The sequence below is a fragment of the Molossus molossus genome, unplaced genomic scaffold (genome assembly GCF_014108415.1).
Source record: "Molossus molossus isolate mMolMol1 unplaced genomic scaffold, mMolMol1.p scaffold_m16_p_13, whole genome shotgun sequence".
Taxonomy (NCBI): Eukaryota; Metazoa; Chordata; class Mammalia; order Chiroptera; family Molossidae; genus Molossus; species Molossus molossus.
This window is the reverse complement of record NW_023425348.1, coordinates 42,409,665-42,436,957: the sequence shown is the minus strand read 5'-3', so window position 1 is coordinate 42,436,957 and position 27,293 is coordinate 42,409,665. Positions and strand designations below refer to the sequence as shown.

The window sequence follows — 27,293 nt, the reverse complement described above, 5'->3', positions numbered from 1 at the left end:
CCCGTATTTCCTGTGAGCTAAGACTTAGCTCTCGAGGCTCCATTGGGCTCGGGCCTTAATTGTGGGCGATGTTCTCTCAGGAGGGACGTAATGTCTGGCTGGCTCTCTTCTGTGATGTTAGAAGCTACGATTTCATAAATCCATTATTTGTCAGTGGTTGCAAAATAGTGGGAGTCTGATGCTCTCATTTCTTAGCTGGAATTCGCCTCCAGATATAAACCTCCCTTCACTGCTGTGGTTACCCTCGGGTACAGTTTGTGTGGAAAAGGCAGGATAAATCTTCCATTCTTTCCCTTCATTTTCCAGTTTCAAAAACATGAGTTGATTCCCTGCCATCCCCCAGTAGTGACTAACTGCACCGTGATCTCCTGGACGGGAATGTATTTGACGTGTCTTCATGCACGGAAGTTGTTATCCTTATCGCTGCTCAGATTGGCCTGTCTCTGGCCTTTGGGAGCCTCTTCACCTTGGTTCTGAATCCTCTGATAGGGCCCCCGGGGCTTTGGTTCCTTGACTGCCGGCATGACCTGCTTGTTTGGAAGGAGTCGAGCCCGTGTGCCCCCGGAGCGCTCTTCCCCCTTGCTTGGCACCCCAGCAGGCAGCAGAGGGCTGAGGGGTGAGAAGCCTGGCTTGGGGTCCACCCTGTGCCCGGTCCAATGGCCATGATGCAGAAGGGGAATGAGGCCCATGGGGATCCCTGCCTCTGGATCTCGAGGCCCTGGAGCCTTATTAGATACTCCTTGAGCCACAGGGACTCAGAGCCAAGCCCTGGGTTTGGCTAATGATCCTGCTGCCCCAGCAGGCCTCCCAGTGCTCTGTGAGGGCTCTTCTTCCCCCTCCTCGGTCCCTGTCCCCTGTCTCCCCGCCCCGCCCCTCCCCCATCCCCATGCAGTCCAGGGCTTTCAGAGCGCGGAGATGACGAGTGTGTGGTGGCCAGGCCAGTGTTCTCGGCTTTGGACTCCCCATCGCTCTGTGCCCTTGGGTAGCTCCTTGCTTCTCTGTGGACCTCAGCCTTCCCATCTGTGTAGTGGGGATGATACCCCCATCTGCAGGGGCCCCACTTTTGATACAACTCCCTGTCCTGAGAGTGAAGCAGGAGTAATGCTGGGGGTCAGGGCAGAGGCCGGCCTGGGAGTTGATACTTAGGAAGGGCACAGAGTTGACTGGAAAGGGCAGTAAGGGGGCAGTGGGGAAAGGGACCAGCCAGTATCAAGCCCTTGCTGGGTTCCTGACTCTGTGCCAGGTTCCGAAGCCCTGAGTGCGAATCCTGCCTCCCTTACGGTGCCCCTGCGTGGGCTCTGCCAGCGATTTGCGTGGTATTGTCCCAAAAGATAGCTGTGAGGGTCAGGGTGGTGGAGTAAACAGCTGGCCCTGCGCCTGGCACCTCACAGGCTCCGTCAGTGACCATGGTGCCTCTCACTGCTTAGCATTTTAATTTTCTTGGTCTCGAATGTCCCACTAGGGAGCATTTCTCTTTGCCAGCATCCCTGTTGATGGTAGGAGGCGTAACAAAAACATCTTTAATGAGCGTGGGGGCTGGGGAATGGCTTTTGGCTGGTGTCCGTGCTCAGGCTGCCCGGGCCCTGGGCTGCACAGCCTCCTGACGCACGACGAGCTCCCAGCCTGGATGCCTGCGAGTCCGCCCCTACCTGGGAGTGGTTTTTTCCTGGAGGGAGCTGCCCGTGGTCTCCATGGTGCGCAGCCCCTCTGGCCCCATGTTTAGCAGGGCCAGCAGGTCCCCCTGACTCAGCAGGATGAAAGGTTTTCCCTTCCCTGCCCACCTCCTGCTGCCCACACTGCCACTATTTGTCCTTGTCTGCTTAGGGACACTCAGTGCCAGCTCTCAGGACACCTGCTCAGAAGCTGCCGCTGGCCCAGGTCGAGCCCTCCACTCCCTTCCCCCCAAGGCCCGCACGCACCCTGTGTGCCTGCCTCTCTCGCCAGACTGGGAGCCTCCGAGGGCGGGGGCCACGTCTGATTCACCTGGGTCCTCAGTGCCGGCATGGGGCCGGGCTAGGCCGTCGTCACTAATGAAGAGTGTGTGTGTTTTCTAGCTCTGTGACTCTGGACAAGTGACGTGCCTTCTGTGAGGCTCGATCTTTTCATCTGTAAAGTGGGGATGGATAACAGTAATGTACTCACGGGGTCATTGCGTGAATTAAACTGGCATGGCCCATGGCAGTCCTGGGCTTACTTTCTGCCATTTCCAAGATGCTCCATAATAATCATTGTTGGTGGAGGCCCATGTAATGCCTGTGAATTTACTCGTTCAGTCAACACACGTTTATTAAGCACCCTCTTTGGGCCAAGCTCTGGCTAGGTGCTGGGGGATAGCAGTGACCAAGCGCGACGTGTCCCTGCTTTCAGAGAGCTGACATTCCGACAGTATCACAATTGTTCACACAGTCACACTTGTTTAATTGTAACTGGAATAAACATCTCAGAGAAGTACCAGAGGCCATGAGACTGATGTACGGGGGTCCTGGTCTAATCTGAAGAGTCAAGGTGGGCTTCCTGGAGGAGGGAGGACCCTAAAGGACAAGTGAGAGTCAGTTGGAGGAAGAACAGATGCGGAGTCCTGACCAGAGAAAGAGCCTGAGCAGGGAGCGGGGCGGGGGGTTGGGGGTTCAGTAGAGAAACCAGCCTAGGAGTAGTGGAGGGCAGAGCGTCTTAAGTGTTTGAACCTATTTTCCAGGGAAATGTGACCACAAAATTCACTCTGCTGTGTGGGATGAAGGCAGTGTGGCTGCTGACGCTGACAGTGTCCCAGGGCAAGGGGATGGGGGACGGCCAGGAAGGTGCCAGGGAAAGGACGGGAAACGGGTTTTAGCAGAATGTGGGAGCTAGGATTGGCCTGATGGGACGGAGAGAGGGAGGAGGCCAGTGTGGTTCCAGCTTCTGTCTCAGGCTGGGGTAGGGGGAGATTGGCCCCATCACCGGCAGGAGCTGAGATGGATAAGATGTATTTCTGAGGGTGAAAGAAGCAGAAGGAGGCATGAGGAAGGGCAGGGAGGGGAAGCTCATGGGACATTAGAATGACAGAGCTGGAGGGAGACCCAGGAAGCCTCCAACCATTGCAGAGATGGGAAACTGAGGCCCAGAGATGAGAAGGATTTGCCCAAGTCCCACGCTGTTCATGGCAGACACGGGAATCAAACCCAGTATTTCTCTCCACGTCGATTCCCTGGAAGTATGCCCCTCCCTATTTCCTCCGGAAGCCAGATGTGACCTCAATGTGTCCCCTCCTGTCCTCCCACATCCAGGTCATCCCAAACTGGAAGGAGCAGGAGTGGGACCCCGAGAAGCCTGAGGCCTATGCGGGCATCTTCCACTTCCACTTCTGGCGCTTTGGGGAGTGGGTGGACGTGGTCATCGACGACCGGCTGCCCACGGTCAACAACCAGCTCATCTACTGCCACTCCAACTCCCTCAATGAGTTCTGGTGTGCCCTGGTGGAGAAGGCCTATGCCAAGTAGGTGCCGGCACTGGGCAGGCGGGCAGGTGGCCGTGCGGGGGTGGCACGGCTGATGGGGCCCACATGGGTGTTCCTTTAGCCAGGGCTCCCTGCACAGAGAGGTCAGGGGCTGGTGCAAAGTCACACAGAGTGCTCGGAGCCCCGCTCAGCGCCTGGCCAGCTGAGCGTATCCTGGGTGGGGGGAGGCCTGGACTGAAGGTCCTCTGGCTACCTTGTTGTCAAGTCCCCACAGCCAACCCACACAGGGAGGAACGGTTACTCCCACTCATGTCTGAGAAGACTGAGGCCCCGGACAGTTTCCTGCCGGTAGCTGGGGGCAGGGCTGGCACTCACATTCGGGTCAGTGGTTCTTTCCCAAAGCTCCAGGCTGCACAGCCGTCCCTGGAGGCCTTGCAGATGTGGTATCTCTGCGTCGGGGCTGGCTGTGGAGCCTTCCCTGCTCACCGGGCTGCCACCTCCCTCGCTGACTGTCCCTGCACTCATTCTGCCTCTGCTGACCACCTCCTCCTGCTCTGGGCCAGGCCTGGTCCCCAGCATGAGCATGAGCAAGGGTTCGTTAAACTGTTGGGGCAGAGCGACCTGCCCAGAATAGGGGCAGGCCTGGGGTAGGAGGGCCAGAGGGGCAGAGACCAGCCACCAGCTCTGTGGGAGCCTGGTTCCTCCTCCCAGGCCCATTTGTCGGTCATTCACAATGCTGTGTACCCACCACCACTGTCTATATCCAGCCTTTTCATCATCCCCAACCGAAATTCTGTGTCCACTAAACAGTACCTCCCCCTTCTACTCTTTCCCCAACTGTGTGTGTATGTGAGAGAGAGACAGAGACAGAGACGGAGAGAGGAAGAGAAACTCCCTAGAGGCCCTTGTCGGGTACTCAGCTGGTTAGAGCGTCGTCCTGATACACGAAGGCACAGCAAATTGATGTTTCTCTCTCTCTCACCCCCTTCCTCTTTCTCTAAGAGATCAATAAATTAAAAAAAAAAATTTTTAATCCCTAGAAAACAGCCATTAAATGATTCCATTTTTAATCCTAAAATAAAAGAGCAAAGCCTGCCCCCTGTTGGTCACTGAGTCTCCCCGGTCCTTGGTGCAGGTCCCTCTCCTTCCACCTCCCAGAGCCATCACTGGCTTGCTCATCTTTGTTTTGTTTTAAAATAACAGTTTTCTTTTATTGTGGCCAAATATAATACTTATCATTTTAATCATTTTATTTTTTATTCCTCACTTGAGGATACTTTTCTATTTATCAACAGATAGAGTGGGAAGGAGGGAGGGAGAGAGAGAGAGAAACATCGATGTGATAGAGCCACATCAATTGGTTGCCTCCCGCATGACTGACCAGGGCTGTGGACATAGCGCAACTGAGGTACGTGCCTTTGGCCGGAATCAAACCCGAGACTCATCTGTCCGTGGGCCGATGCTCTAACCGTTGAGCCACACTGGCCAGGGCCATGCTAATCATCTTTAAGTGCATGATTCAGTGGCATTAGCTACATTCACAATGCTGTGTGCCCATCACCACTGTCTATACCCAGCCTTTTCATCATCCCCAACCGAAATTCTGTGTCCACTAAACAGTACCTCCCCCTTCTACTCTTTCCCCAACCTCTTGGAATCTCTGCTCTCTTTCTGTCTCTATGAATCTGCCTGTGCTGGGTGGCTCATGTACGTGGAATCATACAATATTTGTCCTTCTGCGTCTGGCTTAATGTCACTTAGCATAATGTTTTCAAGGTCCAGCCATGTGGTAGCATATATCAGAATTTCATTCCCCTTTGTGGCTGAATAGTGTTCCCTGGCATGTATGTGCCGCACTATTTATTCGTTGTTCTGTCGATGGACGCTTGGGTGGCTCCCCCTGCCGGCCGTTGTGAATAATGCCGTTGTAAACACTGAGTCTGCTTTCAGTTCTTTGGAATACATGCCTGGCAGGGAATTGCTGGGCCATGTGGTTCTGTGTTTACATTATTTAGTAACCACCAAACTGTTTTTCACAGTGGCTGCACCGTTTATGTCCACTTGTTTTGTCACTGATTTACTTTGTAAATTGGAAAAGGAATGCATGTCTGTTATAGCAAATCCAGAAAATACAAGAAAACCATGCAGAAGACAACACAAGTGTCCTGTACTTCCTATTCTTCCAGCTCTCTCCTCTCCTCTTCCCCGTTTTGGGTCATCTGAGATCATCAGGCTTCTTCCTTGTTCAGGAACACTGTCCACAGCCATTGTCCCCCCAAGGCCCCACCTCTGCCTATTCCTATCTCCATTTCCTCCCTTTGCTCTTCCACCCCACCCCCACCCCCACCAGGGGCAACTGTTTTTTTCAATCCTCACCAGAGGATGTTTTTATTGATTGAAGAGAGGGAGAGAGAGAGGTGAAAGAGAAACATTGACGCGTTGCCTCCTGTACGCACTCGATCAGGGATCGAGCCCACAACCCAGGTATGTACCCTGACTGGGAATCAAATCCTTGACCCTTTGGTGCACGGAACCATGCTCCAACTAACTGAGCCACCCAGCCAGGACTCTTTTAACATTATTGATGCATGTTTTTCTATTTGTAGGTTACCTTGCAAAACCTGTGTTGCTGTTTTCAAATTACATAAATAGAATGTTGTTACATATCCCATTCCGCTTCTCAGTCACATTCGGTGTTCTGCCTTTAAGACCCCAACCCTTTTCCTAACATTTAAATAGGGAGCCACAGCTGTGTCTGGCGTCTGGCATGTTGCACACAGTAGATGCTTAATGTTTTTTAAGTGAATGCATTTAAACATAATTGGAACCCAGCTGTATTGCTTTTTCTTTTTTTTTATTTTATTTTTATTTATTTATTTATTTATTTTTATATATTGCTTTTTCAAACGTAATGAGGCAGCACCAGCGTTTGCCCGCCGAGGAGCCCTTCCGCGGGGCGTTGTTCGGTGGCTGCTGAATGCTCCAGAGTAGAGGTGCAGCAGTAGTTTTTTTTTAATCCTCACCGAGGGTATTTTTCATTTTTCTTCAGATAGAGTGAGAGGGAGAGAGAGAGAAACATCAATGTGAGAGAGACACAGCGACTGGTTGCTTCCCACATGACCCGGACCAGAGCCAGGGACGAACCGCAACCAAGGTACATGCCTTGACTGGAATCGAACCCCCAATTCATTGGTCCACAGGCTGACGCTCTAACCGCTGAGCCAAACCATCCAGGCTGCAGTATTAGTTATAAAACCAATTCCCCGCTGTTAGACATTTAGGTGATTTCTCGTTTTACATTATTACAAATAATGTTACTCACCCAGAATTGATGTGTCAAAAGATACATGTGTTTTTAATGCTTTTGAAAAGAATTGATAGATTTCTGGACAGCCAATTTTTGAAGATGGGGCTGCTAAGGCTGAGGGGAATTTAAGTGATACACAGTGTAGCTCAGTGGGACAAATGTTTGCTGTGTTGCGGCCTGCTGTGTGATCAGAGAAGTTTGCTTGACCTCTCTGAGTCTCAAAAATCTCCCCTATAATGTGAAAGATTTAGGCTAGCTGGGAATTCTTTGCACATTGCTCCCCAGGCTGGCGGGCTGTTACCAGGCCCTGGATGGAGGCAACACGGCGGATGCACTAGTAGACTTCACAGGTGGCGTTTCCGAGCCCATCGACCTGGCCGAGGGTGACTTTGCCAATGATGAAGCCAAGAGGAATGCACTCTTTGAGCGCATGTTAAAGGTGCACAGCCGGGGAGGCCTCATTAGCGCCTCCATCAAGGTAAGAACACAGAGGCTGACCCCAGAGGTGGCCCCTCCCTTTATCAACTTAATATTGTGGGAGCGGCTCTAGCGTCCTAGGCAGAGCCCCTGCTCAGGTTGGCTCATAAATCCAGACCCTCAGCCTCTTGGGGAAAGGGAGCAGTTGGAGGGTGCCCCTCCCCAGTGCTGGGCAACACAAGCCACTAGCCCCCTGCCCTAGCCCCCTACACTATGAAATGCCTTGCCCACACTGTTTGACCAATGCCCCCTTTACTGGCCCTCTCATATTGGGGTGATGGGTGTCTATACAGCTAAAGGTTTGAGGCATCACAAGGCATGAGGGGACTGGGAGAGGGGAGGGAGCCCCGCTGCTGGCCGGCACAGGCCCGGGCACTTCAGGTCTTGTTTCTCTGACTGCTTATGTTTCCGCTGGGAAAGCTGGGGCTCAGTGAAGGCAGCATTTGGACACAGGTCTGGCTGACCCAGTGGTGTGCTGATAAACTGGCTCTCTGGAAAAATAAAAAGCCCTGACTTGTAGCATTTGTTGATTTACGTGGTGTAAATACTCCTACCATGGTTGATTTCAAGCTAACATTCTAACACCTGGCTTGCGAAATTGAGCCAGTGGTGGTGGACAGCCCCCTGCTGGGACAACCCCCCTGCAGGTCCCTTTCTTTTAAAAGAAATTTTTTTTTCTTCATTGATTTTAGAGAGAGAGGAAGGGAGAGGGGGAGAGATAGAAACATCAATTAGAGAACATTGATTAGCTGCCTCCTGCATGCCCCCCACTGGGGATCAGGCCCACAACCTGGGCATGTGCCCTGACCGGGAATTGAACTGGGAATCTCTTGGTGCATGGGTCCACGCTCAACCACTGAGCCACACCGGAGGCGCGCAACCCCCTTCTTACTCCGCACTGCTGCTCCCAGAGGCTCTGTAAAGGGCTGTGAACGGCAGAGCGCGGTCCCTAAGCATAGAGGATCCAGCTTTCCCCTTTGTGTGGGGCTGCCATTCTCTTCCCATTCTGTAGGGGGCGCTGTGGCCCCTTGCCCCAGCTGGAGCCTGCAAGGGCCTGCCTCTGAGCAACGGTGTCCTCCGCAGGCTGTGACCGAGGCAGACATGGAGGTCCGCCTGGCATGTGGCCTGGTGAAGGGCCACGCGTATGCCGTCACCGATGTGCGTAAGGTGCGCCTGGGCCACGGCCTACTGGCCTTTTTCAAGTCCGAGAAGCTGGACATGATCCGCCTGCGCAACCCCTGGGGCGAGCGAGAGTGGAACGGGCCCTGGAGCGACACGTGAGGCCTGGGGTGGGGTGCAGGCATCGCGCAGGGCTGGGCAGTTGGTGGGGTGGCTTGGTAAGGGGGTGCGGGAAGGATGAGGGTGGGCCTCCTGGAGGAGGTTGGTCCCTGGGCCGGGTCTCGAAGGGGTTGGGGTTGGATTAATTTAGTAGGAGGCTTACTTTAGAGTGGGGCCGGCCGGTGGATTCAGCACGGGCTGAGGCCTGGAGGTGGGGTGAGCGGATTCCTGCAGGGGACATGGAGACCAGTCTGGAGAGTGAGGAGGTAGGGAGGCCACCAGGGGTGAGGGTGAGAATGGGGTGACTGCTCTGTGCTGGTGAACTGAGACCAGGCCCCCAGGAAAGGAGCCCCTCCACTGAGGGTCTTGTCTCCCAGCCTGCAGCTTTGCTCCCTGACCTCCAGGCCCCGGCATGTGACAGCGCGAGGTTACCTGTGGGAAGGGCAGACAGGCTTCTTAGCGAGAGGCTGGTCATGGCCCCGCTGCCCCCAGCCACACCCACATGAGGTGCTGCAGTCCCTCATCCTCCTCGCCCTTGCCAGGGTGGCCCTGGTGGGGTCCCTCTGCCAATTCTGTGCCTTTCCTTCCCCCGTGCTCCCACTCCAGTTCAAAGGAGTGGCAGAAGGTGAGCAAGAGCGAGCGGGAGAAGATGGGTGTGACTGTGCAGGATGACGGCGAGTTCTGGTGAGTGTGCTCTTGCCCGGTGGAGGTCCGGGGCTGAGGGGGGACTCCTGTGTGCCGGGCAGGGATGACTGAGGGGAGCTAGGAGCCAGGGCTCTAGCAAATGCTGCCCCATCAGCTGGCCGTGTGGCCTTGGGCAAGTCATGCCGTCCCTCTGAGCCGCTTCCTTGCTCTGTCAGCTGAGTTGGGCAGCGCTTTCATCCCCACAGTGCCCTCTGCCCGCCTCAGGGGCCCTCGGCTGCTTGGGCACCCAGGCCGAGTCCTTCAGGATGCCAGCCGGTAGGGGGATCAACCAGAGGGCAGGGGGCAGGCTGGCAACCTGATTGCCCAGAGCAGATAGGGAAGAGAGGCCTCACTGGGGGGCTGCCTCCTAAGTTGAGACTCAGAGGCGCTGTTGGTGGTCAGAGAGACCCAGCCCAGAGCCCAGAGTGCACACTTGGGTTTAGGAAGAGTAAGATTAGGGAGGTATATGGGTGAGGGTAGGCTGGGAAGATGGCCACAGCATCACTTGAAGAGCCCATTGAATCCTGCATTCATTCATTAATTCCTGCATTCATTTGTTCATCTTGCATTCACTCGTCCTGCATTCATTCAGCCTGCATTTAGTCCTGACTCTGCCGGGCTCAGTTCCATTCTTCAGGAGGACACTTGATTCAGAGACTCAGCCACTTCCTGGAGGGTACTGGGCACCCTGTGTGTGGTGGATGCTGTGAGGGCCCCAGGCAGGCCCAGAGACAGATGGCAGTGACCTTGGTACCCCAGTTAGCAACCCCCTGCAGGTATCAGGGGAACCCCTGGTCCTCTGGTCTGGGCTCCTGTGGATGAGATCCACTGTGCCCAGTCTGGCTCAGGGCTCAGTTGAGTTAAAACATAGTACTAGAAACTCCTCATTAGTGTAAGGGGTTTCTGCCTAAGGCTTTTCTCATATATGTTCATATATGATGCATATATGTGCATGTTCTCATGTGTGCACTCTTGAAGGGGGATGGGCACTTTCCCCTCCCCCACTCAGGCTCCTGGAGGTGTGTGCAGCATGCAGTAACTATGGCAACATCCTGGCCACTGCAGCATGCTTACCAAGGGGTTCCCAACCCAGTTTATTCAGGCCTTACAACAGCCATGGAAGATGATAGATGGAAACATGCTTTATAAACTGTAGAGGGCTGTACATATTAGGTCTTCGTACTCTCAATCATTGTAACAGCCAGCCTTTGCGACTGCTTCTGTCTGCCAGGAGCTGTACAACATGCTTTTATTGCATAGTTAGTCCCACACTAGCTCTGAGATGGGCAGCTGTTGTCAGATCCATTTCCAATTTACAAACCAGGAAACTGAGGCCGAAAGAGGCGTGGTGGGTCCGTGTGGTGCCATGTCCAGGCTCGCTGTTGTGTGAGTCGTGGTCAGAGAATGCAGGGCGAGCAGTGGTGGGCCGGCCAGGGGACCTGCCTGGCTCACCCCCTTGCCACGCGCAGGATGACTTTCGAGGACGTGTGCCGATACTTCACCGACATCATCAAGTGCCGCCTGCTCAACACGTCTTACCTGAGCATCCACAAGACGTGGGAGGAGGCCCAGCTGCGTGGGGCCTGGACACGGCACGACAACCCGAGGCAGAACCGCAGCGGGGGCTGCATCAACCACAAGGACACCTTCTTCCAGAACCCACAGGTGAGCATTCTCGGGGACCCCCATCCTGCCCCTCGACCATCTGCGGGGGCCCTCGCCACTGTCCTGCCACGGACTCCTGCGCCACCTTGGGTACAGCTCTGTCCCTCTGGGCCTCAGGGCACCGTCCCTACAGGGGGGTTGGATGGCGTGTCTGGGTGGTTGTGTGGTCCCCAGCCTCACACTCTGACCCACAGATGGTAAAACGGAGGAAACAGGCTCTGAGGATTGGGTGTCTTGTCCAGAGTTGCAGGGACATTTAGAGGTTGAACTGGGGGTCAAACCCCTTGTTTCCACACATAGTGCTGCTCCTTCTGGGGGAGCTTGGCCAGGTCAGCTCCTCCACAGGGACCTGTCCCCTGCAGCCTCCTGGGTCATGCCTCTGCCAACTGCTTAGTCCTCATGCTTGGTGTGTTTTTATTGAGCTCCGACTGCATGTAAGCCCCAAGTCCTCCTCAAGTCCTCCCACCCCTCATGCAGGGTAGGCATTTTAGGCCCATTTTGCAGATGAGGGACTGAGGCTCAGAGAGGTGACGTGACTTGCCCAAGCTCACACAGCTGAGCTGGGGCCTGGCTCTGGGGTGAGCTTCCGGGAGCTGGCGGGCCCATTGTCAGCGTGGTCTCACTGGTGTCTCTTCCTTGGCCCCACTGGCAGTATATCTTCGATGTCAAGAAGCCAGAAGATGAAGTGCTGATTTGCACCCAGCAGCGGCCGAAGCAGTCCACCCGTCGGGATGGCAAGGGTGAAAACCTGGCCATCGGCTTCGACATCTACAAGGTGAGGTCTGCTCTGGGTGAGGAGGGCAGGGAGCGGGAGTCTGGGCCACCTGCACCAGGGAAGAACACCTTGGTCACCGACATCATCCCTGCCACCCTGACCACATTGGCTGATGCCGTGGGCATGCTGTGGCATGGGCCTTGGTTGCTGTAACCACAGAAGGCCCACCCTGCCTGGGATTGACTCCCCTGGGCGCGCTCAGCCTGATTTCTTCTGCCCCAGACCCACAGGCCTGGACTGTTTGGTGGTTGGGGAAGGGGAGGATTGTTGGTGGGTGAGGCTGGGAGCTGGTTGCCCCGTGCTGCCCCCTCCCTCAGGGCCCTGGTCACCCTGAATTGGGGGCTTTGCTAGACACAGGGAGGAGGCATCCTGGGCAGAGCCAGGCAGGCTCACCAGGGGCCACTCCTCCTGGCCTGGGACCCGAGTACCTTCCACATATCGTGACACTCAGTGTGTGATGGCACTGAGCGCAGAGGGTCAGCTTGCCAGACCCGAGGACCTAATGACACCACATGGATATGCTCAGTGCATGGTCCGAGTTGAGTCCCTGGCATCTGACAAGCTTGGTCATGTCATGACAGTTTGCCCGTATCATTGGTTGGTCCATTCATTGTGAGCTGATAGGTTAAGACTTTGACGGGACGTGTCTGCCCTTCACTGATGTAACTGTAGTTTATAACACTTATTCCAGCAACTGTCTAGCACGTCCTACCAGCTGGCGATGTCATTTCCTGGACACCTGCTGTGACCTGGGCACATAGTGACACTTGCTTCTGTTGTGATAGTCAGAAACCCCGCAGACTTATCAGGGAAGTTCCTATTGTCCCCTCCCCTTTAACAAGCTTTGTTGAGATAGAATTCACATACTATACGAGTCAGTCATTTAAAGTGTACAGTGATCGTTCGTATATTCAGAGTTGTGTAACCATCACCATGATCAATTTTAGAACATTTCCATCACCCCAAAAAGAATCCCCACGTCGCCGAGTCGTCGTCAGCCAGTCCCATGCCCAGCGCCCCCAGGCCTGGGCAAACTCATCTCCTTTTGTCTCTGTAGACTTGCCTGTTCTGGGCATTTCACATGAGTGGAGTCTCACCTTTTTCACGGTGGTGAGGGAGAGGGTTGGGGTGGAGTGGAGCCGGGGCTCCGAGTGACCAGCCCGCCTGGCCTGCAGGTGGAGGAGAACCGCGAGTACCGCATGCACAGCCTACAGCACCGGGCCGCCAGCTCCATCTACATCAACTCGCGCAGCGTGTTCCTGCGCACGGACCAGCCCGCGGGGCGCTACGTCATCATCCCCACCACCTTCGAGCCCGGCCACACTGGCGAGTTCCTGCTCCGAGTCTTCACTGACGTGCCCTCCAACTGCCGGTGCGCAGGGCCTGGCTCAGGCCAGTGTGGGGGGACCCAGGTGCACACCAGGCTGGCCCAGAATCTGAGGCCCAGAGATGCTCAGCATCTGCCCCAGGCATGGAGCCCAGGCCTCCAGCCACCCCAGCGCCTATCTCCTTCCTCTCCCTTCCCCTGCTCCCTTGTCCCAGCCTCCCTCAGCCACACAGTAGAATAGCTTCTCATATGTGCATCACACTTCACAGTTTACAAATCTCGTTTGCTTTTCTTGAACCCAGACCAGCAGACCTACCTCTCCATTTCATGGATCAGAATTGGGAATTGAGGTTGGGGATATTTTCCAGGGTCTTGCAACCAGTGGTAGAGTCGGCCTAAAGCCATCCTGTCCCTGCGGGGTGCAGACCCTTGGGCCTCACACTACCTCCCACCAGGGTAGGCAGCACAGGTCCCAGGGTGGACAGCTCATATAGTGGTCCCAGTGGACCTCAGTCCTGCCAGCCTAGGCTCCACCAGCTGTGTGGGCAAGTCCCTTCCCTGCTGAGCCTGATGCTTTGTGAGGATTAGAAATAATTCCTGTAACAGCCCAATAGAGGGCTTGGCACACAGTAGGTGCTCAGTAAATTACTTTTCCTTTGAGGAAGGAAGGATGGGGTCCCCTTGGGTGGGGATGGAACAGCAGGAAGGCCAGGGGGTTTGCCCAGGACGAGCAATGTCTGGACTAAAGACTGCTCCTCTCCCTCCCCTCTTCTTGAACCCCCTTGCCTTCCTTCCTGATCCCGCTCTGTGACCTCCCCCCTTTTCTCCTCTGCCCTGTACCAGGGAGCTGTGCCTGGATGAGCCGCCCCACTCTTGCTGGAGCTCCCTGTGCGGCTACCCCCGGCAGGTGACCCAGGTGCATGTCCTGGGGGCTGCTGGTCTCAAGGACTCCTCGACAGGTGCGCTCGCTTGAGGAAAGCCCCCCCCCCAGGGGATTGCCCCCTCCCCAGCTGTAGACACCCAGCCTCCAGAGCTCTCCTGCTCTCAGTCACTGAGTGAGCAAACCTTTCCTGATGTCCACTCAGGCCCAGCCCTGGGTGCAGAGAGGAACACTCTGCCTCCTACTCTTGGGCAGCTTCTAGTGAGGGGGGGGGGCAATAAGGCGCAGGGACAGGCAACTGGGAGGGGGGCTCAGGGAGGACTTCCTGGAGGAGGAGGCCTTTCTCCAGGCTGAGGAAGTGTTAAGTATGAAGCCTAGTGAAATGGAGTAGGGCAGAAGGATGCTCTGGACAAAAGAACCAATGTAAGGGCCTGGAGGCCAGAGATGACTAGTGTGTCCCCTCCTGGTCTGCCTTCTCTTGAATACATGAGCCCAGGCTTCTGCTCATGTCCCAGGGCACCTCACGTTCCAGATATCGTCTCATCCAGGTCCTGCCCTAGCCCCCATCCTCACCCCATCACCCCTCCACCTCTCTAGGGGCTAACTCTTATGTGATCATCAAGTGCGAGGGGGACAAAGTCCGCTCGGCCGTGAAGAAGGGCACCCCGACACCTGAGTACAACGTGAAAGCCATCTTCTACCGCAAAAAGCCAGGCCAGCCCATCACTATCCAGGTGAGCCCGCTGTCCTGGGGCCGCTCCTGTGCCCCCAGCCTGACTTCCCCATTCAGAGTGGCGAGGCCTGGGTGGCAGAGCCTTTGACGGGACCCAGGAATGCTCTGTTCCGGTCCCCACTCTGCCCCTGACATGGTGTGGCCTTGGGAATTCCCTTGCCTGCCCCTCCTGGAACCCCAGAGTCCCCTCTGTGGGGCGGGTGAGTTAGATTAGCTGGTGTGATTCTGAAACCCAGCAGGGTTAGTCTTCTGACCAGAGACAGTGGTCATCTCTGCCGACTGCCCCCCAGCCTTGGGAGTTGCTCCTTCAATTCCCCTGTAGGTCTGTTCACCTGGAAGAGTTGCACGGAGGCAGCATGTGGTGGGGTGGCTGCTGCCTGCGGGCAGGGGTCGGAAAGCGAGGTCCCTGTGCCCGGGTTCCTCTTGCTCTCAGGCCAAGGTGGCCAGTGGACAAGAGTTGTGAGCATATTAGTAGGAAGCCCTCTGTCCCCTGGGCCCGCGGCAGCATCTCTCTGGTGAGAAACCACCTGTAAGTAAACATGTAGGTGCCCCAGGGGAGGCACTGTAGGTTTTCCTAACGCTGGATCCAGTCACAGACCCACAGGTGTTGGGGCCAGCAGGACCCTTAGGGGCTGCTGATACCCTCATATTGGAGATGGGGAAAACAGGACAGGGGGTGTAGCACTTCTCAAGTTCACCCAAGGTCAACAGCAGAGCTAATAGGAACAGACCTAACTTCGTAGGTGGAAGGGCTTTGTCAGAGGAGGGAAAGTCCAAGGCTCTGGGGGCACGGCCTTGCCCAAAGTCCATGGTGAGGCAGAGGCAATGCTGGTGGGGTTCAAGGCCCTGCCGCCACCGCCAGCACCCCCCACGATTCTCTGTCTCCTCCCAGATCTGGAAACACCGAGTCCTGAAGGATGAGTTCCTGGGCCAGGTGCACTTGAAGGCTGACCCGGACGACCTCCAGGCCCTGCACACGTTCCACCTGCGAGACCGAAACAGCCGGCAGGCCAGCGACCTGCCCGGCACCGTTGCTGTGCATGTCCTCAGCAGCGCCTCCCTCACGGCCGTCTGAGGCCTGCCCACCCACCTGGCCCCCACAGTTCCCCCCACCGTCTGCATGTCACCAACCAGGGACCAGCCTGGGAGCCAGGACTCTGGGGTCTTTTTCTCAGCTTTTCCACTGACTTGCTGTGTGACCTTGGGAGGTCTCTGCCCCTCTCTGGGCCTCAGTGTCCTGAAGAACCCAACGCATTCCTTTCTCATGGAGGAGTCTTCTTGCTGAGATCTAAAATAGCCCTCCTTACCCCAACTGTCGCCACAGCTAAGGGACTCTATCCGTTGAGAATGTTTTCCCAGGGCCCTGCTCTCTGCCAACGGAGTGCCAAGAAGATGTCACTTGTTTACACACGAACTGCCACATCCCGAAGCCCCGCTCTTGCCCCTCTTCCGGCGCCCGCCCCAGTGTCCCAGACATTGCTTCCTCTGTCACCTAAACCTGGCTCTCTAGCCACCTTGGCTCTGGCCGGGTCCCTGCTCAGGCTGGAATTTGGGAAATGCGCAGGTGGCATCTGTTGGTTTCAGTCCCATCCACCCACCACCCATTCATTTATTCTGCAGAGATTTGCCAAGTGAATAAACGATGCCCACGAGACCCCAGAGGATCTGGGCTCCTGCCCACAGCTCAGGGAGACACGCGTTGATGCTGGGCCTCCCCCTGCTCTGGGGTCCTCTCAGGCTGTGCCCAGAGGACCTGCAGATACCTTCTCATTCCACGTTCTCATTTCATCCCCAGCCTCTGGTTTCAGATCCCTGGAGAAGTGTTGGCAGTGATGGGAAGGGGAGGCGTCTTCCTGTCTCCATGGCCCTGATGCCAGCAGTGTGCCCAGTTTGTGGCCAGGGGCTGGGCAGGTGGGAAGGACATGGTGGCCCGACGGGGAGGCACATATCTGAGGACCCCTTTGCTGCAAGACCAGGGCTTTCCTGGGAGAAAGGGCTCTGGGTGTTGGTGTCAAGGCCAGGTCACCTACTAGCTTGGCAGCACACAGGTAAATCCATCGCCTGACCAGAGGCCCTCCACCAACATTCCCTCCAAAACGCAGCCAGGGAGGCCACCGCTGTCTTCTTGCTGCCTGGACCAAAGTTCCTTTTAGTCCTCGACATTTTATATTGTTTTAAAACTCGCCATTCTAACCAGGGGTTTTCAAGGGAAAACAGCCTGGGAACCCCTTTTCTTAAACTCGTTCTTGTGGCCCTCTGATTTTATTCTGATTCCACTTGGGGAGGAACAGGATGTCATACCTTCTCAAAGGCCGTCTGGAGCTGGATTAGGCCAGGGTGGTTTGCAGGTCGGCCCCAGTTGTGTTGGCACGGTGACCCGCGTAGGGTCCGCTGTGCCCTTCCAGTCTCCAGACCAGGCAACATAAATGGGAAAGTCCAGCCGGATCAAGAACCAGAATTGCTGGGGATTCCTTTGGAAACCAGAGTTTTCGGCTCCAGATCTGGCTCTTTGGTCCAGTGTCCTGGCCGGGGTCCTGGGATATGAACTTGGCCTCCTCACCCCGTGGTCGGCTCTGCTCCTGTGTCCTGGCCCTGGGCCACGTGAGGGCCAGGAACTGAACAACAAGGAGGACAAGAGGACTCTTGGAAAAGCTGTGGCTTCCTCTCGAGAACCTGGGCTGGGGCCAGGACTCTACCGATGACCAGGAGCAAATCATTCAAACCTCCTGTGCCTCGATTTCCCCCTTTTGCAAAGTGGGGCCAATGATTCCTGTTTGTCAGCACTCTTACTAGCAAGTGCTGAATAAGGGCAAAACCATACCCTTTCTCTATGTATCTCCGTATGCGTGCGCGCTGTACACTCTCATGTAATCACTCTCCAATGTCTATTTCAAATGCACACTTCTGAGTGGGGCTGGGGGAGAGACGAGGCTGGATATGCCGTCTTGGGGCCTCTGGGGCCGACGTGTGGGTCCTTTCTCAGCCACGTCCACCGGGGCCTTGGGGTGAACCAGGACCAACGGCAGACCTGTGGGTTCAGTCCTAGGGCTGCCCCCGCCCCAACTTGTTCAGCAGCCCTGCCCGTGCTTCCTGCCCCTTTGTGTGGGCCAGGCTGGATCCTGGATGTACAGACACCCCTGTCCCCAGGGGACCCGAGGGGTGGGGCAGGTGAGGTTGGAGCTCTTGCAGGCTGCGGCAGGAGGGTGGGGGGGGAGAACAGCTCCGAGCTGCTGGTGCACACCCTTCAGTCCCGGGGCCCAGTCCCTGTTTGCAGACGGGCAGGCCTCACGGAGACCCATTTTGTTCTCAGAATAAACATTACCACAAACCCAGAAAGACTTCCTTGTGTCTGTCTGTCCCTCTCAGGGTTAGGGATAATGGAGGGAATATTTCCCAGGTCCAGGTGACTGTCCTCTGATAGACAGTGTGAGGGAGAACTTGGACGGTATTGCTGAGGCTGGACCCTGCTGCCTGCCCATTGGGTCTGTGAGCTGAGACCATTGGCATCGTTCAGGTATTCCCTCGGCTGGCCTTGACCCTAGGCACGAGGGATGCAGGGTACCAGCCCCAGTCCCTGCTGTGGGGCAGTCTGTGCAAATGTCTTGCAGATGATTACTGGTAAGGCGGTGAGGGAGTTACCGGGGCTGTTGGAGCCTGCTCGGGGAAGGAAGGCCCGGCTCTGGTCCAGTTGTGAGCTGAAGGCTGCGGACAGAGATGAGCTGGTGGGGTGCAGGTGGATGTGGGGAGACCAGTGTGAGCAGCTTGGTCCAAGACGCCAAGGGTGGTGGTGGGGGGAAACAGGATAGACTGTGGAGGCAGAGTGGACAGAACTCAATGACTGGGTTGGGGTAGCGAGTGAGAAGAACATGGATTAAGGCCAATGCCTAGATTTCCCCACAGGACCATGAGAAAAGGACATTATGAGGTCTGCGCCCACCTTGGCGCAGAGCCTGGCCCCACACAGGTGCTGAGTATCCTGTGGCTGTTCTGGCGTCTGGAGGTCACCACATGCCCCCCAGCTCCCCACTCCTCACCCTTCCCTCACAGCTCAGACCTGCATTCTGCCTGGGGCACCATGTTTCTCTCAGGGGCTCAGTGTCCCCATCTGTGTAGGGCTGACACGACGTGACTGCCAGCCTGGCCCGTAGAGGTGACTGGGGGAGTGGTAGGTACCTGTCTCCAGCAAGCGCGGGGACAGGGAATGCCACCTGGCCAAGCACACCCCACATCGAGGAGCCTTCAGGGGTCAGGACTGTAGGGTCAGAGGGAGCCCTGGCCTCTGCAGAGGCTGAGTGACGCCCCCTCCCGTGCCTAGTCTCCAGGCAAAGCCAGGTGCTCAGCCTTGCTCTCAAGGGGGTGCCATCGTGCAGCCATGCCTGTGCCCAGCAGGTGGCGCCCTGGAACCACTGGGTCCTGGGGGATGGGCACTCCATCCTTTGGAGTGGTCCCTTCCCTGCCCTAGTGACAGGGGCTGAGGATCCAAAGAGCGCCTCTCTCCGCCCAGGCCTAGAGCTGCCCCTGAAGAGGTCCACACGGATGGGGCAGCTGCCAGGGAGGCTGTAGGCAAAGGGTGGGGACAAGGAAGTGCCCGGCTCAGCCGGAGTCCTCGGTGTTACTGTCTGCCCGGCAGCAATATCAAGCATCCTGTTTGCTCCTCCTTGTTTAAAAATCACCCCTTTCACTTGACTCCGTGTGTGTCCCTGCCATGTGCAGGGATGCTCCAACTCAGCTGGTCTGAGAAGGTTTCCAGCCCTCCTCCTCCTGCTCCCCAGCAGGTTGTGGGGCAGTGGTGAAGTGGGGAGCTTCTGGGGGACACACCTGAGGGGAGCCAATGGGAGTGGCCTGGGCCAGCCGTGGTGTGTGACAGGGACTAGGGAGAACGGGTTAGAACGGGGGCTTGGCAGTATTCTGCCCTGCCCGGTCCTTTCCTCTCAGTCTCAGCCCTTTGCGGAGGAGAAACAGGCCTGGTGGCGGGCGGCAGGGACCGAGACTCAGCAAATCAGTGACCAAGTCAGGATCAGGGTTTCCTGCCAGGTGCTGAGAGAGTGGGTGGAGTGACTGCAAATGACAGGAGTCGCTGAGGCCCGATGCGCGGCCCCAGCCCGGGTCCCACGCTGCGGCTGAGAGACCCCAGTGCCCTGCTCCCTCTGGGCAGCCAGAGCTCTGCACGGAGCCCTGGGCAGCCCGGCCCGGCCCCCACGCTGATGTCATGGCACCCAGACCTTGGAGGCCCCTCCGACTCCGCCTCCTGGGGGAAGGCTCTGGGGTGGGGATGAGAGGCAGCAGGGCCGCTGGACAGCTGACCTGGGCAGGAAGACTGAGTGGACAAAGAGAGTCACACCGTGAGAAACTGAAAGACCCAGAGACACCCCCAGAGCGAGCTTTGGAGCAAGACAGAGCAAGAGAGGACGTGTGTCTACAGATTGTCCCGGACCCTGACCCCAGCCTCCCGGGCCCTCCGGCAGGTGGTGGCTGCACCCGGGCTGGTGGGCAGTGAGAGTGGGCAGCTGGGACTCAGGTAAGCGTGGCTATCCCTGTCCTAGGCACTGGGAGAAGGTTTGCTGGACTTCCTGGGGAGTCATGGGCTTGGGCCACCCTGGAGCCCCTGTGACCACAGTCATTTGCTCCTGGTCTGGGCCTCCTGCCACCTTTGGGGGCTCAGCCATAGCAGCCATCCGATGAAACTGTCCTGAGCCTGGAAAGATGGAGCCTGTATCCTGGACATGGGAAGAGCCGAGGGGCATGGTGTTCACTGACTTGTCTCTGACCAGGGCTGGGGCAGGGAGTAGCTGTGCTGGGATGGGGGAGAGAGAGAGAGGCAGACAGACAGACACACACACACACACACACAGAGACAGAGAGAGAGACACACACACACACAGAAAGAGAGAGAGAGACAGAGAGAGAGACCTCTGTCCCTGTTGCGTCTCCTTTGGCCTTTCTCCAACACTTATCTCTTTCTCTGTCTCCTCAGATAGGTCGCTTGCTTCCTCTGTGCTTCCGAGTTCCCATCTTTGAAATGGGAATATACAGCCTCACCAGCCAGGGTTGCTGTGGGGATGAAGTAAACCAGGGGCGACAGAGAAATACAAAAGCAGTTCTGTGTTCCCTGTTCTCAAGTTGCAAAACAATTAACTTGAACATGGACTAGTTCTTTTCTTTTTAGGGGAAAAAAAATGTCAATTTTACAGTTTTTTTCTTATGGGTAGTCCTTAAATTGTATGCCCTCACCCAAGGCCCCGAGTCTTAATGAAAACCCGGGTTCTGCCCCCTGGCTCTGTGGCTCATGCTGGCTCAGGATGCCGGCATGATGGCCAGGCTTCCTCTTCAGACACAGCTCCCCGTGGTGGCTGCCTGGCGGCCCTCGCTGAATTCCCTTCCCCGCGGACACCCAGGCCTGGTGCAGGGTCCGGGAGGGCTGTGTGCCGCTGTAGCCCTGAGCTCCAGGACAGGGGTCAGGGCTCAGGTGTCAGGCAGTGTTATGGGCAGAGGATCAAATGCCCCAGTGCCTCTGAATGGACCTTGTGAAAAATTGATGCTCATCCTGGGGGGCAGGTGGGGGGCTGGAGGGCCTCGTGCCAGGGGCTGTGGGCTGGGTTGCCTTGAGTCACCACACTCAGTCCCACGTCCTTCCCGAGTCTCTCCAGGCCTGGCCCGTGCTGTGTGCGGTGGTGGATGAACCCCACGCCCTGCCCGGGATCAATTCCCTGACTTTGGGGTCAGGGATAGGGACAGCCCCGACCAGATAACATAATACATATAATCAGGGCTGGATAGAGGGAAACATCAGGACTCTCAGCAGCCTGGGGGTGGTCAGCGAAGGCTTCCCAGAGGAGGTAACATCTGAACTGAGCGTAGGTGGGAATTTACGAGTCAGAATTCCAGGTGGAGGAGCCAGTCTACGCAAAGGCCAGGAGGTATGCAAAGGGCTGGCTCGCTTCAGGAACAGTGAGTGCCGAGGACGGTCAGTCCGAGGACGGTCAGTCCGAGCACAGGGCCGGGGAAGGAGGAGAGCAGCGAGAGGCAGACTAGACGCCAGCAGGAGCCACAGTGCTGGGCCTGACAAGCCAGGCCGGGGAGCCTCTGTCCCGATGCAGTGGGTGCTGTGGAGAGTTTAGGCAGGCTCAGCCCATGGCCCTCCCCTTGGGCCATCTGTCCCTGTCACCCACACTTCTGGGGCAGCTGGAGGCTGGGGGACCTGAGACCAAGCCCTTGTCCTGAACTTGCCCTGTCCTGCTATGTAAACTTAGGCAAGTCTTGGTCCCTCTCGGGGCCCCGTTGCCCATATGTCTGGGTAAGGGGGGTAGACTTGCTACTTCCTAGGAGCCCTTTGGAATCTCTGAGTAACAGTGACCCCGAGAGGAGCTCAGCTTCTCTGGGCAATGGAGCTGGTGATGGTGGCTGAGGCTCAGGTCACACAGGCTAGGCTGCAACCAGAGGGACAGAACCCAGGGAAGGTTCCCCAGAGGCAGGAGCAGCTGTGGCTTTGGGAGGAGCCCAGGTGGCCCCTGCCAGGTGCAAGGCTGCCAGAGCTGCCTGCTCAGAAGCTTGACATGGTCTCTCCCCCTGCAGAAGCGTGTCTGGCCAGGTGTGCCACAGGAGTGTCTGACAAAGGACAATGGTGATTCTTCAGCAGGTGAGTGTTCTCTGCACCACACTGGCCTTCATCTTTCTGTGCAGGAGTAGCCTGTCGGTGGCTCATCCTACCCCATCCCATATTCTCTCATCCACATGCTTAACTGTGGAACACCCTTCCCAATTCTTTCTTTCAGAAAACTCCTATCTATGCTTCAAAACCCACCTGTGAAACTTCCCCTGACTGTTCCAGACACAGTCTAGAACTACTCCCTCTGATGTGTCTGTTGGGATTTCCCTTTCTCCCTGCACTCACTCCGCGGGGTAGAAGTCATTTATTTGCAGGCATTCCAGGCAGTGGAACAGCGTGTGCGAAGGCCCACATGGGGGAAAGCCCTTGGGAAAAGGGAATAGGAACTTGGCAGGTTTACTGATGCCAGACTAGGAATGACCTTGAGCCTGACTGGGGAGCAGTGAGTTGGGGATGCCGTAGCCGAGCTGGAGTCCCTGGGGTAATATGGGGAAGAAGCAGAGGCTCTGTCTCTGGCTGGGTCCTTCAGCCCCACTTCCTTCCTAGAGCTGCAGTGGCCCCTGACCCCTAGCCCTTCCCCGTGATCAGCCCGAGGCTCTAATGAGCTCCTGCTTTCCAGAGCCAGGAATGTGGGCCCCGAGCCAGGTGGGCCTGGCACCAGGCCTTAGGGCTGGTAGGAGTGTGTGCTCTGGGACCATCAGAGGCCAATGGGCGGCTGTTCTGAGGCTGCGTGCTTTTGTGTGAGCGTGCGTGCTGTGTATGCGAGAAGGCAGGCATCAGGGCAGAATCGGGACAATCTTTTGTCCTGGGACTGGACAAGAAAGACCCTCTCTGATGCCCCTTGGTCCCCTGGCCTGAGAGTCTGTTCAAAGGCCTATCAGGGACCGTAAGAGAGGGAAAGTCACTGTCACTGAGTGTTTGCTGTGTGCCAGGGCCTGCGCCGCAGGTGGGGCTGGGTGGGTGGGGTGGGCATGCACAGCCCCACAGGGAGAGCTTGGGCCACCCACAGCCCTCCAAGGGGGTTTGCTCTTAGGGACCTCGGCCGACTGTCCCGTCTGAACACTGGCCCACCTCCCCCTGTGGGCAGCCTCTGCTGGGAGCCGGTATCTGTGGGTGGACACCGGCTTTGCCCACCCCTCACACAGAAAGTACATTTCTGATCATTCTTTGGTCCTGGAAATGGTTCCAACTCTGGGGAGCCGGCCAGCTACACAGCGCCACAGGCAGAGCCCACACAGCTGGGCTGCTTGGGTGGATTTCAGGAGTGTTCTTCTGCTTTCCCTACCTCAGTTTCCTCATCTGCACAACAAGGATAAAACCCTCCTTTCCTGGGATGGTTGTTTGCGAAGATAAAATGCCACAAGGGATTCAATCAAAGTGCTGCTTCCTTCACCCGCCTCCTGGGTCGGCCCCTCCTCCCCTCCTCCTGCCCCTGAGCACCTGGCTCCCGGTTTCCTGGCTGACTTCCCCTCAAGCCTCCTGGTGGTCACTACTCCCTTTGGGAGCCTTCCCCTCTGCTCCTGTTAGAGCGCCCTCACCTCCTGGGGCCTCCGGGTAAGCCCAGAAATGGGGGACAGCCTTTGCCCTGCTCCCCACTGCCTCCTCAGCCTGGGCACCTGCCGGGTCACCATGGAGCTTTTTGCTGACTGCATGAATGATTGTCACTAAGCCCTCATTCGGCCGAGGGGCTCGGGTGGGCAATGGGACCGACTTTAAGGGAGGTGGAGAAGGAAATGGCTTAGCGCATACACCGTGTGAGCCGCCCTGCCCACGGCGACCAATACAGTCCTACCAGTGGTGCTCCTGTGTGCAAGGGCTCTCCATCTTTTCCCTCTCACTTTATCTGGGATGAAAATCTCAGGAAGCCTCAAAGGACATGAGGGTTCTGTTCCATGTGGAGAGTGTCCCCTGTTGGGACATATCACTGACAGAGATTCACCCGTCCTGGTCCCTCCCTGCCAGCCTTTCGGAGCCCCACAGGGTGCCAGGCTCAGGGAACACTTTCACGAAGATGGACTTAACTTTCATTTGTTGAGAGTCCCAATTCTTCAAAAGCAGCATCCGCATTGGTCCTTAGGTACTCTCCATACATGATCTCATTTTGTTGCCATAGGGCTGTGAGGTAGGGATCTTCGTGCCATATCACAGGTGAAGAAACTGAAGCCCAGACAAAGTAACTTAGACTAAAGGGGCAGGTCCACACAAGCTAGGGAGCCGTGCAGGTGAGGGGGCAGCAGACAGGGAGAAGAGACCTGGGGAGGGCTGCTGTGGAGGGCACCAGGGGGTGGCACAGGAGCAGGCACAGGTGGCATTTGGCAGTCTATTGGCAGCCTCAGGAGTGGGGTGAGGGTGCCTGGAGATTCCTAACATGCCAGAAGCTACCTCCTCCAGCCGAGTTCTCTTGCTCACCCAGCAGAGTGGCACTGAGCCCCTTCTCTGTACCAGCCTGGGCACAAGGGATGCAGAGATAAAGTGGCTTCTCCCTGTCCTAGAGGGGTTACCGGACTCAAGTGGGAGGAGGCTCAGAAACATGGCAAGGGTGCCCAGGAGTGGAATTGGGATAGCAGGAGTCCCCAGGGGTGGGGAGGGGTGGGAGGAAGCCTGGGGATGGGGGAGGCTTCTGCCCTGCCTGTGGTGATAGTGGGGTGTCAGGGAAGGCTCTGAGGCTTTTGTGACAGTCCCTCACATACAGATAGGACACAGGTCTTAGGAGGAGAGACTTGCCCAGGTAGCAAGGCCAACTGGTGCTTACAAGGACCCAGAGAGCTGTGGGCATGGGACCCCTTCCTCAAGGACCTCAGTGAGGGCTGCCGTGCTTCCGGTGACATGATTTCCGGCTCCTCCAGCCAAGTTCTGGGGTCAGAGTAGGGACTGGATGTACTTTGCCCAGGTTCAGCTTTGAAGATAACTTTGTGGGCTGTTGGTAACACTTGGATTGACCCTTTTATTAAAATATAATGTCCTTAGTCTCTTGTAACAATTTTCGACTGAAAGTACATTCTGACTGATATCAGTATAGCCACCCCAGCTCTTCTTTGGTTACATTTGCATGGAAGACATTTTTCTGTCCTTTCATTCAGCCCATTTGTATCTTTGTATCTAAAATGAGTCTCTTGTCCAGCTGGTGTGGCTCAGTGGTTGAGCGTCAGTCAACCCACGCACCAAGAGGTCACTGGTTCAATTCCCAGTCAGGACACATGCCCAGGTTGTGGGCGCAATCCCGAGGGGGGGGGGCATGCAGGAAGTGGCCAATCGATGTTCTATCTCATCAATATTTCTAGCTCTCTCTCCCTCTCACTTCTCTCTCTAAAATCAATAAAAGAAAAAATAAAAATAAATAAATAAAGTGAGTCTCTTGTAGATAGTATATAAATTGATCTTTTAAAAAATACCTATTCTGCTAACTACCTTTTAATTGAACAGTTTAATTAATTTCCATTTAAAGACTTATTTCTGCTATTTTGCTGTTTTTAATATGTCATATCTTTCCCCCACGATTCCTCTATTACTGCCTGTTGTGTTTAATTGACCCCCCCCCAGGGTACTGTTTTGATTCTCTTCTCATTTCCTCTTCTGTGTATACACCCTTTTCTAGTGTTACCCTAGGGTTTGCAATTAACATCTAACATTTTTACAATCTAGTAGGAATTAGTACCAACTTAGCTTCAAGAGCATATAAAAACTTTGCCCCATACAGCTCCATCCCTCTCTTTATATTGTTATCAGAAATGACATCTTTTTACACTGTGTGGCCATTAACATAGACTTGTAATTGTTTTATGCATTTGTCCTTTAAATCATATAGCAAAAAGGGTGAGGGGAAGAGGAGTTACAAACCAAAGATAACAATAATCTTGCTTATAATTGCCTATGTGTTTACCTTGACCAAGTTTCTTTATTTTTCATATGTCTTTGAGTTACTGTCTAGTGCCCTTTAATTTTAATTGACTACTTTCAGCATTTCTTGTAAGGCAAGTAGACAAATGACAGACTCCCTCAGCTTTTGTTTGTCTCTAAATATTTTAGTTTGTCTTTCATTTTTGAAGGATGGTTTTGCCAGATATAGAATTCATGTTTGACAGTTTACTTTTCTTTCACTACTTTAAATATATCACCCTCCAGCCCTGGCCGGTTTGGCTCAGCGGTTAGAGCGTCGGCCTGCGGTCCAGAGAGACCCGGGTTCAGTTCCCGCTAAGGGCACGTACCTCGGTTGCAGTTTGTCCCCGGCCCTGGTTGGTTGTGCGGGTGGCAGCCACTTGATGTGTCCCTTTCACGTCCATGTTTCTCTCTCTCTCTCCTTCCCACTCTATCTGAACAAAAAATGGAAAAATGTCCTCGGGTAAGGATAAAAAATAATAATAATAATAATAAATATATCACCTTCCTGCCTCTGGCTTTCTTGGTTTCTGATGAGAAATTGGCTATTAATCATATTGAAGATCCTTTGTTTAGACAAGTCACTCCTCTCTAACTGCTTTCAAGGTTCTCTTTGTCTTTTTTTTGTTTTTAATCTTCACCCAAAGACATTTTTCTATTTATCTTCAGATAGAGTGGGAGGGAAAGAGAGAGAAACATTGACTGGTTGCCTCCTGCATGACCCCGAACAGGGCAGGCTGCAACCAAGGTACATGCCCTTGCCCGGAATTGAACCACGACTCATTGGTCCATGGGCCAACGCTCTACTGCTGAGTCATACCAGCCAGGCAAGATTCTCTTTGTCTTTTGACAGTTGGGTTATAATGTGTCTCAGTGTGGATCATTTTGAGTATACCCCACTTAAAATATATGGATTTTTTGTATGTATAAATTCATATCTTTCATCAAGTTTGGGGAATTTGTGGCCAGTATTTTTTAAACTATTTTTTCTACTCCCCTGCCTCTCTCCTCTCCTTTTGGGGTTCCCATTTACATACATTGGTCCATTTGATGGTGTCCCACAGGTTTCTTAGTCTCTGCTTATTTTTCTTAATTCTTTCTGCTTATCAGACTGGATAATCTCAATATCTGCAAGTTTGCTGCTTTTTCATTTTGCCTATTCATATCTGCTATTGAACCCCTCTAGTGAATTTTTCATATCCGTTATTGTACTTTTCAACTCCAGACTTTCTATTTGATCCCTTTTAATAAT

General features: G+C 55.2%; 2 protein-coding genes across 4 annotated transcripts in view; both read left to right on the top strand.

Annotated features, from left to right (window-relative positions):
- Nucleotides 1-17,882, top strand: part of CAPN5 (calpain 5) — a 52,076-nt gene extending 34,194 nt beyond the window's left edge. For all 3 annotated transcript variants that reach the window (XM_036257846.1, XM_036257847.1, XM_036257848.1), the window contains exons 4-13: nt 3,264-3,472; nt 7,026-7,218; nt 8,301-8,494; nt 9,102-9,179; nt 10,649-10,844; nt 11,497-11,619; nt 12,795-12,991; nt 13,790-13,905; nt 14,424-14,560; nt 15,452-17,882. In XM_036257846.1, the coding sequence (XP_036113739.1) occupies nt 3,264-3,472; nt 7,026-7,218; nt 8,301-8,494; nt 9,102-9,179; nt 10,649-10,844; nt 11,497-11,619; nt 12,795-12,991; nt 13,790-13,905; nt 14,424-14,560; nt 15,452-15,634 (1,626 nt within the window). In that variant the 3' untranslated portion in view covers nt 15,635-17,882. The remainder of the gene's footprint in view (nt 1-3,263; nt 3,473-7,025; nt 7,219-8,300; nt 8,495-9,101; nt 9,180-10,648; nt 10,845-11,496; nt 11,620-12,794; nt 12,992-13,789; nt 13,906-14,423; nt 14,561-15,451) is intronic.
- A 4,267-nt stretch (nt 17,883-22,149) lies between these two features.
- Nucleotides 22,150-27,293, top strand: part of MYO7A (myosin VIIA) — a 79,798-nt gene continuing 74,654 nt past the window's right edge. The window contains exon 1 of the mRNA XM_036257845.1: nt 22,150-22,195. Coding sequence (XP_036113738.1) covers nt 22,178-22,195 — 18 coding nt within the window. The 5' untranslated portion in view covers nt 22,150-22,177. The remainder of the gene's footprint in view (nt 22,196-27,293) is intronic.